The 17344-nt window shown below is 39.0% G+C and overlaps 1 protein-coding gene and 1 non-coding gene across 2 annotated transcripts in view; both read left to right on the top strand.

The window, feature by feature from the left end:
* Nucleotides 1–3111: 3111 nt before the first annotated feature.
* The window catches only part of LOC143269222 (zinc finger protein 431-like), a 223037-nt gene continuing 208804 nt past the window's right edge, over nucleotides 3112–17344 (top strand). Inside the window, exon 1 of the mRNA XM_076554273.1 lies at nucleotides 3112–3210. Within this exon, the coding sequence (XP_076410388.1) occupies nucleotides 3208–3210 (3 nt within the window). The 5' untranslated portion in view covers nucleotides 3112–3207. The remainder of the gene's footprint in view (nucleotides 3211–17344) is intronic.
* LOC143269449 (U6 spliceosomal RNA) lies at nucleotides 13398–13504 on the top strand. The gene has a single exon (XR_013045872.1). It is a non-coding gene; the product is annotated as a U6 spliceosomal RNA (small nuclear RNA).

Below are 17344 nucleotides of genomic sequence, written 5' to 3'. Positions count from 1 at the left end.
AGATTTAAAGACACACAAGGAGAGTATTTGTTAAGTGACTTAACACTGACATCAGGTGAACTGAAGGTACTTTTCACCTGGTTGTCACAGGGACTTAAGACAACCAGCTAAGAAAAGTAGGAGATACATCACTACCCAGATAATAGATTCATTGCTTTAGGAGTATTATTCCTAAAATTCAGAGCAAACTGTTGGCAATGAAAAATAATAAAGAGTAGTCTTCATGGGTAGCTGAATATTTAGAGAATAATGGAGCTAGGGAGAATGTGTTTATGAACACTATTGTTAGTCAGCACATATTCCTCAGTGGGCAGGTGAAAAAACTGCATTATTCAAGGTTCTTTACATTATCAGAACTGGTAGAATGAATCTCTCCCTGTAGGAAGAAAGTGGAAGTATTAGAATGTTGTACAAGCTGTGTCCATCTTTAATCTGGAGTGCTCTTAACTAGTAAGGCGTTTTTCTACCCTAAGTTTTCTATTCTTGATCATGTTTCCTGTCCAAGGCAGCCTAGTCAGGGTTATAAACCTGGTGCTGATTAAAAAGTAGAATTTTCTTCTATTTGAGAGAATAAGGCAGAGATGAGCTCCCTAATTGTTTGTCCAATACAACATGATCAGCCAACTATCCATATAGGTACAACCAACAATCCTGGATGCAGCAGGTTGTGTTCATGTATTTCAGCATACTTATTCACCCATAATTAAAAAGGAAGAATTTAGATGGGACTTGGGAAGGGATGGAATGAAGAGATAAAAGGGAAAAGGAATGTAATATACTTTAATTAACAATTTAGGAAAATAAACTTTAAATAAAAATAGGGGCTGGAGAGATGGCTCAGCAATTAAGAGCACTGGGTGTTGTTATAGAGGACCTATGTTCCATTTCTAGAACCCACATGGTAGCTAACCATTTTCTGTAACTTCAGTTCCAGGCATTTCCTGCCTTCTTCTGACCTCTGTAAGCACTGTGCACTGATGCATGCATGCAAAACACTCACATAATTCATTTTTTTTTGATAAAATGGTAAGAATGAAACTTTCTACAGTGATGTCACAGCCCTGAGACAGACAGCACCCAGGGCTAGTTAAAAGGATATCCCTATGTTCTTGCATGGAAGGAGCTTTTCACTTCCCCCGAGTCAGCCTGTTAAGAGGCAAAAGCTGCTTCATTATGAGGTTAATATAGTTCATCGTAACCACTCATCTAAGAGCACAGTGTACAGTGATATAAAATGTCTTTTCCTTGAGGTCCTGTGTATTTTTGTTCTCTATCATTTCCATTTGTGGCAATGGCATTGATATAGTTATCCTTTAGACTGAACATCAAGATTGAAAGTTTGCATAGTTTCCAAAGCAATATTTTTTTCCAATGTGTCATTTATTGATTTTCAGCTAAGACCTTGTGGTACAAGATGAACCTGCCAAGGGATTTCTTTCCATCATTTTTAGAATTTACATAAGTTACTGCATGACATTGCAGTAAGAATACCCCTAAATAGCTCTGCTTTTACATTCTGATTATGATCAGATGTGGTTTTATTTACCTGCCTGTTTAGGAATAGGAGGAATTCTACATGAATATGTTCAGACTTCCTAAGTAATATCCACATACTTCCTTTGTTTAGGAAAAGCATGCTTTCCCTGCCTCCTGCAGGTAAGAAATTTTTCTCAATTCTTCTTTGTTGGCTATTGTGATGGCTATTTTGGGTAGTCAAACTGACTACTTCTGGAATTAACTAAAACCCAAAGAGTTGATATACCTGTGAGAGATTTTTTTTAATGTTTTGAAATCAATGACCAATCTTTAATTTGGATCATTTGAGGCAAATTCCAAAATTAGCTGCTTGGAGGCTGTGTACACCTTTAACTCAAACACTCAGGAGGCAGAAACAGTTGGACTTTCCTGAATTTGAGGCTCTCCTGGTCTACAGACTAAGTTCCAGGGCCACACATATAAATCCTGTCTTAAAAACACACACAGAAAAAAAAATCAAAATCAAAGTTTAAGATCTACCTTTAATATGGATTGTACCTCTGCAGGCAGCCTACATATATAAAGTATATTGAAGGAGGAAGCTCTGTCTCTCTCTTTGCCTCCTTGCTCTAGCACCAAGTTCAGTCCTTTACTAGCATTAGAGCCTACTTCCTTGGTATTTTGGTGTATAGTTAAGACCAGGTAAAATATTTAGCTTCATGAACTGAACAAGTACTGTACTCTTCAAATTTCCATTGGTAGGCAGCCATTGTTAGACTACCTGGAGCACAGCTTGTAAGACATTCTATGAAATCAACTTTCTACATACATGAATAGATTCATTCTACCAGTCCTGATCATGTAGAGAACCTTGAATAATACAGTTGCATTTTTTTCCACCTGCCCACTGTGTAAGATGTTTTGGTTAACAATGGTGCTCACAACCACATTCTTCCTAGCTCCATTATTCTCTAAGTATTCAACTTTACATGAAGACTATTATTATTATTTCATTTTCTTACAGTTTGCTCTGAATTTCAGAAATTAAACTCCTGAAGCAATAGAGTCCCCGTTCAGTTTTCAGATGGGAGAAAGAGCTGTTATCACGTTTGTGGTCTAGTTCCTGCCTTTCTTTCCTGGTTGTCTGAAGTATCTGTGAAAAGCAGGTAAAAAGTCCATTCAGTTCACCTGACCTCAGTGTGTAGCCACCTAACAAAATCTCCTTTTGTGTGCTTAAATATCTCTTTAGTTGTTAATATTCTGGGCATTCTTCTACCTGTGTCACATGGAATCTCTCCACCCCACATAGTTATAGTGGGCTGTACAAGGTAGCTAGCCACATTGTGTCCAGGAAGAGGAAGGGGAAGTGCCTATGGAGGACAGGAGCTAGCAGAATCTGCTATTAGAGCCAGGGACAGGTGCTATTGAAATATAAATCTCTCCCAGTTCCGAAACTGTCTTGGTCTGAGGTGGAACGCAGAGTCAGGAACCATTGTGCTGTGTCTTTAAGCACACTGTAACCCTATAGGAGGTGCTCTTTTTACTCATGCCTCACTAACCAATCAGGCCCTCCAGGCAACCAGTCAGTCAGAAGAGGTGCAGGGCCCTTCCTGTCACAAGCTTCAGGCTTGGCTTTGAAGAGGAGCTGTGGCCAGTGGTTTTGTGTGCTGTGCTGTGTGTGCTGCTGCAGGAAGCTGAGCAGAGAGGTTGGGCAATCTGGAAAACCACAACATGGTGAGTGAAGGGCTGCTGTCCACAGAATGGGAGGAGTGGTCTTTTCAGTCATGCGAGCCAGTTTGGTGTCTGGATGTAGAGTTCCACATGTTCTTGCATGGTACTTCATGGTCCAGCGTGGTTCTGCTCGTCCTCCCTGCTCCAGTGTGTTTCTGTGTGGTCCTGCGCTGTCTTTGCAATTCCTGGGCTGGCAGGCAGCCTGTGTCACTTCACTCTCTAGGCTGCTTGTGTACAGATCATTGGCAGTGGGACTAAGATTTGAAAGAACCTTGTTGACATCACTGTGTAATGCTGGCACCCTTAGTGCATAAGCATTTTTGCTATGGAACACAAATTTGCTGAACTCAGAGAGACCTGGCCCTGTATCTAATATATCTGCCAGAAGTACTGCACTTTGAACTTTTCACATTTAGGCTTGGGGTCCATCTGGAGTTATTTCTGTGGACCTTGTAAACAGTATCTCCTGTGCAAAATAGCACTCCTCTGCTATACTGTGGTGGAGAAAAGTAGAATTAACGGTAGTAAAATTCATGGTATAAGGGCTTACCAATACTTAAGAGACATTAATTTACAAAGTAGAATTTAGGAAAGGAAGTGCTGGGTCACAAATATCCCAAAGATAAGTATATGCTAACCATGCCAGTTAGAGATTAGTATGATAAGATGTAAATATTTGTTTTGCAAGATTAACCAGCTACATTCCCATAACAAAGGAGAAAACCCTGATTTACAACAAGCAGAAAAGCCCATCCTTCCATTAAAAAGCCAGCCTCTAAATGATGCTCAAGGAACCATTACAGGGTCAGAACCAATATTAAGTAATGGTGTGCCATGAAGTTATACTAATTCTAGAATAGGGGCATCTCAAGTCTTTTTGCAAATTGTTTTTGAGTCAAGAACTTCTATTTTGATTGAGGTGGACTTAAACCCTGTCTGTAGTCCCACAGGACATTGCCCTTGTTACCCTCCTGATTAGCCACCCTAAATTCCTGGATGACACATCTGTAGCATCACAGAGTTCTAAAATTACCTGTTTGAGTCACATAGTGGACTGTGCATTGCAGAACAGGGAAAGGATTTGTGAGTGGAGCATGGCTTCTCCCTTCAGACCAAAGGAGGAGGAACAGTATACTGTGTACACTGCAGGGGGAAACAAACAACTATGTCATGATTGATATAGAGTGTTCAGACAAGGACTGTTTATCTGTCATTTCTTATGGAATTTAGATGAAATGTGAGCCAGACTATGGTTCTGTTGATCCATATGCTGACTGTGGGAGTTGTCCTTGTCCTCTGAGCTTCTCTGTGGATGGATTTCCTTGGGAGGGGAAAACTCTGCAGCCCTGGCATTGGAGAATATGATGCTTGTGGCATCATTGTTCAGTGTGCACACACAGGCAAGCTTTTGGTGTGCAGTGAGAAGACAGATTGGAAAACCGAAGGTCTGGTTTCTAGAAGTTCTGAACATTGCACTCCTCTTTCACGTTTATCTTATAAATGCTGTAAATAATTTAGAAACTGGTAGAGTGATGGTGGTGTGAATCATCTTTCAGCAATACATGATTAGAATCTCCTAACTATCTGCTACCACCAGCTGAAATGGTGTTTTCTAGTAAAATTTCATCCCAGGACACAAGAGGTTTATCAGGTGTGCATGGTGTTGGGTGGGTGGATAGGGCAGAATCAACATCTTGTGCCATAATCCATGTGACAGGAAGCATTCAAAATGGCTAAGACATCTTTGTTTCATGATTTGAGAGCTGATTGGTGGCTCAAAAGAAAACCTGCTACATGTCCTCAAATACTCTGTCTCAAAATGGTTGTTTCACTTTTCTTATTTATGTGTCTATGCCCAGAAATAAATAGGAGCTGCTGAGTCCATGGTATTTCTTCTATTTATATGATTTCAGTGCAGGCCACTTCATTTCAGATAACCCATGATTTTCCCTCTCAATAGTCCCTAGTTTCCTATAGCACTTTTCCTAAGGAGAGGGTCTCATTAGATCCTTTTCCTGAACCTTGTAAGTTAGTATGTGTACTGGCCATATTTTCTCCTTCACCTGAGTTCTTCTTGCAGGGCTCAGGGTCATTCTACCTTGCCAGACATGACTCTGGGTTCCTAACTCCTTTATGATTCCAGCTCTGGAGGTCCAGTTTTTCTTTCCAGGGCCCTGTGGGTACAGTGGATGGGCTGCCTTGTTGTCTTCACTGTCCCTGATCTTAAAGCAGCTCTCAAATGTAGCTGCCAAGCACTCCCCATTCTGACACTTTCTCCCAAACTGAGGTCCTCACAGAATTCCAAGGTCCTCTTAGTCAGGCTGAAAATGTTTGGAAGGGTATTTCCAAGGAGGGAGAATGTCTGTGATCTTGTTGTGTGGGTGTGTCTGTGAGGTTCTTGCCTGGGGGTGCATCTGGAGAGTGCTGTGCTTGTGAGGAGAGGACTGGAGGAATTTCTGTTGAGTTTGCCTCAGGGAGAGGGTGTGTTTAGTAGGTGATTTGCAGGCTTGGCCCAAGGAGGCAGGTAGGTGGGCCTGCAAAAGCTCATGGGCCCTGTGCACCAACCCAGCTGTTGTCTTGCCTATCTCAAATACCTGTGGAGCTGAAGGAGCTGTTCCTGGAGTCATCTGGCCTGATCACTTATAGCCCTGGAACTAGTTCCTGGAAACCTCCAGGACCTGCATCTAGCTGGACAAGGAGTCAATCAATGCTGATGATTTAACTCAGAGACTTGGAGGTTATAGTGCTGCTGTTGTAGTTGTTAGGAGTTGCAGGATGCTTGGAATAGTGCAAGGAAGAGCTTGCAATGGTCATATACATGAGAACCCGATACAGGGAAAGTGAGACAACAATTCACCTACCCTTTTTTTTTTCATTTTGACCTTAATATATTCGTATCACTTTGAAGAGCATTATTTTGTGTACAAATATAAGGGTCACATTGATATGATAAAAAAAAAGTCAAGTAATTACAGTTTCAAAAATCATCTGAAGTGGTTTGCCCCTAATTACAGTCCATCGACCATAAGAAACATCTGTCTTGTTTAGAAATAAATGAATTCTCAGAGGTAAATGCAGGGGAAATTTAAAAAGAATAGAAAAACAATGAATGGTTTTCAATGCTACTTGTTGACGTACTAATAGTATAGTTTAACTATCTTAATTATGATACTTAATTATGATACATTATGTTACTACTAATAGCTGTGACTCATCATGCTAATTATTGTTTTTTTATTATCATTATTTCTCTGTTTAGTTTTGGTGCCTGTCCTGGACTGTGTATCTTTCTTTTTTTTATTATTATTATTATTTTACAACACCATTCAGTTCAACATAATAGCCACAGATTCCCCTGTTCTCCCCCCTCGCCCACCCCTCCCCCCAGCCCACACCCCATTCCCACCTCCTCCAGACCAAGGTCTCCCCCGAGGACCGGGGTTGACCTGGTAGACTCAGTCCAGGCAGGTCCATTCCCCCCTCCCAGACTGAGCCAAGTGTCCCTGCATAAGTCCCAGGATTCAAACAGCCAACTCATGCAACGAGCCCAGGACCTTGCACCAATGCACAGCTGCCTCCCAAACAGGTCAAGCCAAATGACTGTCTCACCCGTTCAGGGGGCCTGATCCAGTTGGGGGCCCCTCAGCCTTTGGTTCATAGATCCTGTGCTTCCATTCATTTGGTTATTTGTCCCGGTGCTTTATCCATCCTTGGCTTCAACAATTCTCGCTCATATAAACCATCTTCTTTCTCACTAATTAGACTCCCAGTGCTCCACCAGGGGCCCAGCCGTGGATGTCTGCATTCAGATTCCTCAGTCCTTGGATGGGGTTTATGGCACCACTATCTGGGTGTCTGGCCATCCCATCACCAGAGTAGGTCAGTTCCTGCCGTCTCGCAACCATTGCCAGCAGTCTTTTGCGGGTGTGTCTTTGTGGATCTCCGTGGGCCTCCCTAGCTCTCTGCTTCCTCCCTTTCTCACCTTCTCATGTGGTCTTCATTTACCATGGTCTCCTATTCCTTGTTCTCCCTCTCTTTTCTTGATCCAGTTAGGATCTCCCACTCTCTTTCCCTCGTCTGTCGCCCTTCATTGTTCCCACTCATGACCAGGCTGTTCATGTAGATCTCGTCCATTTCTCCGTGTCTTTTTTTGGGGTCCCGTTTTCCAGGTAGCCTCACTGGTGATGTGAGTAGCAGTCCAGTCATCCTTGTTCCACATCTAGCATCTTCCTATGAGTGAGTACATACCATATTTGTCTTTCTAAGTCTGGGTTACCTCACTCAGGATGATTTTTTCTAGATCCATCCATTTGCCTGCCAACCGTGTGATGTCATTTTTTTTCTCTGCTGAGTAGTATTCCATTGTGTATATGTGCCACAATTTATTTATCCATTCTTCAGTTGAAGGGCATCTAGGTTGTTTCCAGGTTTTGGCTATTACAAACAATGCTGATATGAACATAGCTGAGCAAGTGCTCTTGTGGTATGATTGAGCATTTCTTGGGTATATGCCCAGGAGTGGTATAGCTGGATCTTGGGGGAGATTGATTCCCAATTTTCTAAGAAAGCGCCATATTGATTTCCAAAGTGGTTGTACCAGCTTGCATTCCCACCAGCAGTGGAGGAGAGTTCCCCTAGTTCCACATCCTCTCCAGCATAAAGTGTCTTCAGTGTTTTTGATCTTAGCCACTCTGACAGGCGTAAGGTGGTATCTCAGAGTTGTCTTGATTTGCATTTCCCTGATGATTAGGGAAGTTGAGCAATTCCTTAAATGTCTTTCAGCCATTTGGGTTTCCTCTGTTGAGAATACTCTGTTTAGTTCTAAAGCCCATTTCTCAATTGGACTGTTGGTCGTTTTGATGTCTAATTTCTTGAGTTCCTTATATATTCTGGATATCAGTCCTCTGTCAGATGTGGGGTTGGTGAAGATCTTTTCCCATTCTGTAGGCTGTCGCTTTACCTTGTTGACCGTATCCTTTGCTCTACAAAAGCTTCTCAGTTTCAAGAGGTCCCATTGATTGATTGTTTCTCTCAGTGTCTGTGCTACTGGTGTTATATTTAGGAAGTGATCTCCTATGCCAAGGCGTTCAAGACTATTTCCTACTTTCTCTTCTAGCAGGTTCAGAGTAGCTGGATTTATGTTGAGGTCTTTGATCCACTTGGACTTAAGTTTTGTGCACGGTGACAGATATGGATCTATTTGCAGCCTTCTACACGCTGATATCCAGTTATGCCAGCACCATTTGCTGAAGATGCTTTCTTTTTTCCATTGTACACTTTTGGCTTCTTGGTCAAAAATTATATGTCCATAGGTGTGTGGGTTAATGTCAGGGTCTTCAATTCGATTCCATTGGTCCACATGTCGGTTTTTATGCCAATACCAGGCTGCTTTTATTACTGTAACTCTATAGTAGAGCTTGAAGTCTGGGATTGTGATGCCTCCAGAAGTTGTTTTATTGTACAGGTTTCTTTTAGCTATCCTGGGTTTTTTGTTTTTCCATATGAAGTTGAGTATTGTTCTTTCCAGGTCTGTGAAGAATTGTGTTGGTATTTTGATGGGGATTGCATTGAATCTGTAAATTGCTTTTGGTAAGATTGCCATTTTTACTATGTTAACCCTGCCTATCCATGAGCATGGGAGATCTTTCCATTTTCTGAGATCTTCTTCAATTTCTTTTTTCAGGGACTTAAAGTTCTTGTCATATAGGTCCTTCACTTGCTTGGTTAGTGTTACCTCAAGGTATTTTATGTCATTTTTGGCTATTGTAAAGGGTGATGTATCTCTAATTGCCTTCTCAGCTTCTTTGTCCATTGTATATAGGAGGGCTACTGATTTTTTTGAGTTGATCTTGTATCCTGCTATGTTGCTGAAGGTGTTTATAAGCTTTATCAATTCCTGGGTGGAATCTTTGGGGTCACTCAAGTATACTATCATGTCGTCTGCAAATAGGGAAAGCTTGACTTCTTCCTTTCCAATTTGAATCCCCTTAATCTCCTTATGTTGTCTTATTGCTCTGGCTAGAACTTCAAGTACTATATTGAATAAGTATGGGGAATATGGACAGTTTTGCCTCGTTCCTGATTTTAGTGGAATCACTTTGATTTTTTCTCCATTTAATTTGATGTTGGCTGTTGGTTTGCTATATATTGCCTTTATTATGTTTAGGTATGTTCCCTGTATTCCTGATCGCTCCAACACTTTTATCATGAAGGGGTGTTGGATTTTGTCAAACGCCTTTTCTATATCTAGTGAAATGATCATGTGGTTTTTCCTTTGAGTTTGTTTATATGATGTATTACATTGATGGACTTTTTTATGTTGAACCACCCTTGCATTCTTACTTGATCATGGTGGATAATTGTTTTGATGTGTTCTTGGAGTCTGTTTGCCAGTATTTTATTGAGTATTTTTACATCAATGTTCATGAGGGAGATCGGTCTGTAGTTCTCTTTCTTTATTGTATCCTTGTTTGGTTTAGGAATCAGGGTAATTGTAGCCTCATAGAAGGAGTTGGGAAATGATCCTTCTGTTTCTATTGTGTGGAACAACTTAAAGACTATTGGTATTAACTCTTCTTTTAAGATCTGGTAGAATTCTGTGCTGAGATCATCTGGTCCTGACCTTTTTTTGATTGGGAGACTTTTAATGATTGTTTCTATTTCCTTAGGGGTTATTGGACTATTTAAATTGTTTATCTGGTCTTGATTTAACTTAGGTATGTGGTACCTATCCAGAAAATTGTCCATTTCTTTTAGATTTTCCAGTTTTATGGAGTAGAGGTTTTTGAAGTATGACCTGATGATTCTCTGGATTTCCTCATTGTCTGTTGTTATGTCCCCCTTTTCACTTCTGATTTTGTTAATGGATGCTCTCTCTCTGTCTTTTGGTTAGTTTGGATAAGGGCTTGACTATCTTGTTGATTTTCTCAAAGAACCAACTCTTTGTTTCATTGATTCTTTGTATTGTTCTCTTTGTTTCTATGTAATTGATTTCAGCTCTCAGTTGGATGATTTCCTGATGTCTATTCTTCCTGGGAGACTTTGCTTCTTCTTGTTCTAGAGCTTTCAGGTGTGCTGTTAAGTCACCAGTGTGAGATTTCTCCAACTTTTTTATGTGAGCATTTAATGCTATGAATTTCCCTCTTAGCACTGCTTTCATAATGTTCCATAAGTTTGGGTATGTGGTATATATATTTTCATTGATCTCTAGGAAGTCTTTCATTTCTTTCTCTTTCTTCCTTAACCCATTGATTATGTTTTTAATTTTTTATTTTTTTATTTTTTTATTTTTTATTTTTTTTAGGTGGCTGGAGAGACAGCCGTGGGTGCTGGGAACCGAACTCCTATATTTTTGGTTGTGAGCCTAACCTTTAACGGCTGAGCCATCTCTCCAGCCCAACCCATTGATTATTTAGTTGAGCATTATTCACTTTCCATGAGGTTGTAGGTTTTCTGTAGTTTTTGTTTTTGTTGAAATCTAACTTTAAACCCTGGTGGTCTGATAGAATGCAGGAGAGTTTTCCAATTGTTTTGTATCTTTTGAGATCTGCTTTGTGGCCAAGTATGTGTTTGAGAAGGTTCCCTGGGGTGCTGAGAAGAAGGTATATTCTTTTTTGTTAAGATGGAATGTTCTGTAGATATCAATTAATCCATTTGAGTCATAACATCAGTTAAGTTCTTTATTTCTCTGTTAAGTTTCATTTTGGGAGATTTTTCCAGTTTTGAAAGTGGGGTGTTGAAGTCTCCCACTGTTAATGTGTGGGTTTTTATGTGTGGTTTAAGCTTTAGTAATGTTTCTTTTACATATGTGGGTGCCCTTGTGTTTGGCCATAAATGTTCAGAATTGAAACTTCATCTTGGTGGATCTTTCCTGTGATGAGTATGTAATGCCCTTCTTGATCGCTTTTGATGGATTTTTTTGAAGTCTATTTTGCATATTAGGATGGCTACACCCACTTGCTTCTTAAGACCATTTGATTGGAAAGTCTTTTCCCAGACTTTTATTCTTAGGTAATGTCTATCTTTGAATTTGAGGAGTGTTTCTTGTATGCAGCAGAAATATGGGTCCATATTCTGTAAGCCTGTGCCTTTTTATGGTGAATTAAGTCCATTGATATTAAGGAATATTAATGACCAGTGATTTTTCATTCCTGTTATTTTTGGTGCTAGTGTGTGTGTGTGTACTTCTCTTCTTTGGGGTTTACTGCTGTGACATTATCTATTGCTTTTGTTTTTGAGGGTGTATCTGACTTCCTTAGGTTGGAATTGTCTTTCTAGTGCTTTCTATGGGGCTGGGTTTGTGGATAAATATTGTTTAAATCTGGCTTTGTCTTGGAATGTCTTGTTTACTCTGTCTAAGATGATTGAAAGTTTTGCTGGGTATATTAGTCTAGGCTGTCATCCATGGTCTCTTAGTGTCTGCATTACATCTATCTAGGTCCTTCTGGCATTCAAAGTCTCCATTGAGAAATCAGGTGTTATTCTGATGGGTTTGCCTTTATAAGTCACTTGTCCTTTTTCCTTTGCTGTTCTTAATATTCTTTCTTGATTCTGGACATTTAATTGTTTAATTATTATGTGGCAAGGGGACTTTTTTTGGGGGGGGTCTAGTCTGTTGGTATTCTATAGGCTTCTTGTATCTTCATTTCCTTCTTTAAGTTGGGAAACTTTTCTTCTATGATCTTGTTGAATATATTTTCTGTGCCTTTGAGTTAGTATTCTTCTCCTTCTTCTACCCCTATTAGTAGGTTTGGTCTTTTTATGGTGTCCCAAATTTTTTGGACATTTTGGTTCATGACTTTGTTGGCTTTAGTGTTTTCTTTGACTGATGAATCTATTTCTTCTACTGTATCTTCAACATCAGAGATCCTCTCTTCCATTCTGTTGGTAATACTTCCATTTGAAGTTCCTGTTTGTTTACTCAGATTTTCTATTTCCAGCTATTGTAGTTTTTTTTGTTTTTACATATAAAATTGAGTATTGTTCTTTCCAAGTCGGTGAAGAATGGTGTTGGGATTTTGATGGGGATTGCATTGAATCTCCATATTCCTTTTGGTAAGATTGCCATTTTTACTATGTTGATTCTACCTATCCATGAGCATTCAAGATCTTTCCTTTCGAATACCTTCTTCAATTTCTTTTTCAGAGACTTAAAGTTCTTATCATAGAGGTCTTTCACTTGCTTAGTTACCCCAAGGTATTTTATATTATTTGTGGCTATTGTAAGGGGTGATGTTTGTGTGATGTTTTTGTCAGCCCCTTTTTCATTTGTATATGTTTTGATGAACCATAATAATTCTTGACATTCTATAATAATAATTTAAAGTAGAAAATAATTTCATATGTCCTCAATAATTGGGTTAACGTCTTTCCTTTTTTATTTCATCAATTTAAAAATGTTTACACTGTGTTTATGTGTATATCTTTTTTCCATGATGTGTATGTGGCAGTGAGAGGACAGCTTATACATATACTATATAGCTACATATATCTGTTATCTACTTATCCTATGAAAATTCTAGAGATGAAATCCAGGGAATCATTTGGAATCCAGTGACCTCAATGGCAATTGATTAGGTACTAAAATTATTTATGCATGTACTGGTATGTGAGTGTGCATATGCCATACCACTGGTGTAGAGAAAGGAGAAAAATTTGTAGTAGTGATGTGGGTTTCTTTGAGATTGAACTCAGTACATCAGGATTAGCAGCAACCATGTTTACTCACAAAAACTATTCTCTGACATTCATTTGTTGTTCTGAGAAAGTGTTATGAACAGATGTTAAGTCCTGATAATGAACTAACTCATTCCACCTGCAATAAAAACAAAAACAAAAACAAAGAGAGCAGTTTATCATTTTTATATGCAAATAAGATTTATTATTCAATTACTCCTATATTCCAATAAAAACCTATTTACAACATGAAAAGACAATATTTTACTGATTTAGTGTATCAACTAATCTTATTTGAGCGTCAATGAGACTGCTCTGTTAGAAATGTTTATTTTGCACAAAGCTGTGACCTAATCTTGAACACTATATGAAGATGGACAAGTAGACTCCATAAAATTGTCTTCTATTCTCCACATTTCCATTGTGGCTCACATTACACACACACACACACACACACACACACACACACACACACAAACACAAGCATGCACATACACCAGAAAAAAATTAATGTAGTGCTTGCTTCGGCAGCATGTATACTAAAATTGGAACGATACAGAGAAGATTAGCATGGTGCCTGTGCAAGGATAACAAGCATATTCATGAAGCATTCCATAATTTACAGACATTATGCAGATATTAAGACATCATGGATGCTAACTCAGGCTACTATACCCAGAAAAATTCACTATCAACAAAGATGGAGTAAACAAAATATTGCATGATAAAACCAAATTTAAACAATATCTTTCCACAAATCCAGCCCTATAAAAAACATTTGAAGAAAAAAATTCAACCTATGGAAGTTAGATACACCCATGAAAACTCAGGCAATGGATAGTCCCATACCAACAAATAACAAAGAAGGAAAACCTACAACACTACCACCAAAAAAATAACAGGAATTAACAATGACTAGTCATTGATATTCAACAATATCAATGGTCTCAATTCTCCTATAAAAAGACACACACTAACAGAATGGATACAAAAACAAGATCCATCCATTTGCTGCATACAAGAAACACACATAAACTTCAAAGTCAGACACTAACTCAGAATAAAAGAGTGGGAAAAGACTTTCCAATCAAATGGATATAAGAAGCAAGGTGGTATAGCTATCCTAATATCTAATAAAATAGACTTCAAACTGAAATCAATTGAAAGAGATCAGGAAGGACACTACATATTTATCACAGGGAAAATCTGACAAGATGAAGAAGTCTCAATTCTGAATATTTATGCCCCAAATACAAGGCCATCGACATTCATAAAAGAAACATTACTAAAGCTTAAATAGCACATCAAGCCCCATACACTAGTAGTTGGAGACTTCAACACTCCACTCTCACCAATGGACAGGTCTGCCAGACAGAAACCTAACAGACAAATAAGGGAACTAACAAACATTACGACTCAAATAGACTTAATAAATATTTACAGCATATTCCATCCTAACACAAAAGAATATACCTTCTTTTCAGCACTCCATGGAACCTTCTCCAAAATTGACCACATGCTTGGTCACAAAAGCAAATCTCAACAAATACAAAAAAAATTGAAATAACCTCCTGTTTTCTATCATACCACCATGCCTTAATGTTAGATTTCAACAACAACAAAAACTACAGAAAGCCTACAATCTCATGGAAACTGAATAATGTCCAATTGAATCACCAATGGGTCAAGGAAGAAATAAAGAAAGAAATTAAAGATTTCCTAGAATTCAATGAAAACGAATGTACAACATACCGAAACTTATGGGACACTATGAAAGCAATGCTTAGAGGAGAAAATTTATAGCTCTAAATGCCCACATAAAGAAGTTGGAAAAATCTCACAGTAGTGACTTAACAACACACCTGAAATCTCTAGAACAAGAAGAAGCAAACTCACCCAGGAGAACAGATGCCAGGAAATAATGAAATTGAGAGCTGAAATCAATAAAAGAGAAACAAAGAGAACAATACAAGGAATCAATGAAACAAAGAGTTTGTTCTTTGAGAAAATCAACAAGGTAATCCTGATCCAATTTAACCAAAAAGCAGAGAGAGAGAGAGCATTCAAATTAAAAAAATCAGAAGTGACAAGGGGGACATAACAACAGACAATAGGAAATCCAGAGAATCATCAGATCTCACTTCACAAACCTGTACTCCACAGTATTAGAAAATCTGAAAGAAATGGATGATTTCTGCATAGGTACCCCATACCAAAGTTAAATCAAGACAAGAAAAACTATTTAAATACACCAATATCCCCTAAGGAAATAGAAACAGTCATTAAAAGTCTCCCAACCAAAAAAAAGCCCAGGACTAGATGGTTTCAGCAGAGAATTCTACCAGATTTTCAAAGAATAGTTAATACCAATACACTTAAAATTTTTCCACACCATTAAAAACAGAAGGAACATTACCAAAATCCTTTTATGAGGCTACAGTTATCCTGATACCCAAACCACACAAAGATGCAACAAAAAAGATTGTTACAGACAAATCTCCCCCATGAACATTGATGCAAAAATACTCAATAAAATACTGGCTAACCAAATCCAGGAACACATTAAAAGAGTTATCCACCATGACCAAGTAGGCTTCATCCTAGGGATGCAAGGATGATTCAACATAAAAAAATCTGTCATTGTAATATACCATATAAACAAACTGAAAGAAAAAAGCCACATGATCATCTCAATGGATGTTGAAAATGCCTTTGAAAAAATCCAACACCCTTTCATGTTAAAGGTTCTGGAGAGATCAGCAATATCAGAAACATCTCTAAACATAATAAAGGCAATTTACAGCAAGTTGACAGCCAACATCAAGGTAAATGGAGAGAAACTCAAAATGATTCCACTAAAATCAGGAACAAGACAAGGCTGTCCACTTGCCCTATATTTATTCAATATGGTACTTGAAGATCTAGCTAGAGCAATAAGACAACAAAAGGAGATCAAGGGTGTAGCTGGCATTTTCTCAAGTCCTGCCTGGTCCATAGTCAGGATAAATCTCTCTCACCTGACAGTCCCACAACCACTGAGACCCAACCGAGTAAACACATAAAGACTTTTATTGTTTAAACTGTTTGGCCTAATGGCTCAGGCTTCTAGTTATCCAATTCTTAAATCTTAAATTAATCCATAAATCTATACCTTGCCTTGTGGTTTGTGGCTTACCGGCATCTTCATATGCTGCTTGTCATGGCGGCGGCTGGCAGTGTCTCCTCCCTCCTTCCTGTTCTCTCAATTCTCCTATCTGTTAGTCCCGCCTATAATTCCTGAATGGCCACTGACCAATCAGTGTTTTATTTATTGACCAATCAGAGCATTTGACATACAGCTATCCCACAGCACTCCTCCCCCGCCCCTTCTTTTTAAGGGAAGGTTTTAACTTTTCCACATCTCCAAAGCCAGCTTGGTATATTTGGGAATTTGGGCGTAGCTTCTCTTACTACTTCCTGCTGGAGGGGGGCACTGTATCTTATGGGGACACAAAGAAAATTTTAGGATTATAGAGTAGTCCATGAGGGTGTATCGTCTGAGCCAGTTGCCTTGAATCTTAACTGGATGTTGGATTATCTGAGCCATGGTGTCATCGGAGACCTTTCAGGGGGTCTTGGCTGGTCAAACCTGATGTATCTTAATCTGGAACAAATCCATAGCCTCTGGATTTCTGTGGAAACAAAAGAAGAGCCTTCTTTCCAAAATAGCATATCCCTACATCCAAATTTTGAAGTCAAGGACCTTTAAAATATACATTTTGACATAACTCATCAGTTTTTGTAATCAAATGTTTTTCTTGAGTTACAAATATCAAAGAGAACATAATCCAGATTCTCTGGGTGGTAGCCATCTTTATGTGGCTTATTTTTTATATTATCTTGAGTCCATTGCTTTAACTTGTAGCATTCTAAAACTGAAATGGTGCTGTGGCTGCTGGCTCCACCCACTTCAGCTTCTCAACATGGCAGTGGTACATTTTCGGCCAGTTCTGGGAGCCATCAACTCTCAGAAATAGTGGGTCTATGCTTCTATCAAAGCAGTGTGTAGCCCAGAAACCTCTTTTTGTTTTGTACTAGCAAAGGCTAAATCCACCACACAGCTTAATGTGCCACTTGCAGAGGCCTCATTCCCACCATTCTTCAAGTTGAGCACACACACCAGGAACTCACCATAGTAGCTCAAACACACAGGCTGCCACTAATTTGAGAGAAACAGCTAGGAACTGATTTTGCTTTGTTTTAGAATCTTTATTCTCAGGTTGTAGGTGGAAACTCTTGGCAACACATTGGGCACCATTTGTAGCTGGAGTTTTTTCCAGTCCTACCTAGTCCACAGTCATGACAAATCTCTCTCACCCGACAGTGCCACAGCCAATCGAGTAAACACATGAAAATTCATGTTGTTTAAACTGTTTGGCCTAATGGCTCAGGCTTCTACCTATCCAGTACTTACATCTTAAAT

The sequence above is a fragment of the Peromyscus maniculatus genome, chromosome 18 (assembly GCF_049852395.1).
Source record: "Peromyscus maniculatus bairdii isolate BWxNUB_F1_BW_parent chromosome 18, HU_Pman_BW_mat_3.1, whole genome shotgun sequence".
In the NCBI taxonomy this organism is placed as follows: Eukaryota; Metazoa; Chordata; class Mammalia; order Rodentia; family Cricetidae; genus Peromyscus; species Peromyscus maniculatus.
The sequence above is the reverse complement of the archived record's forward strand: the minus strand, read 5'-3'. Positions and strand labels throughout refer to the sequence as shown.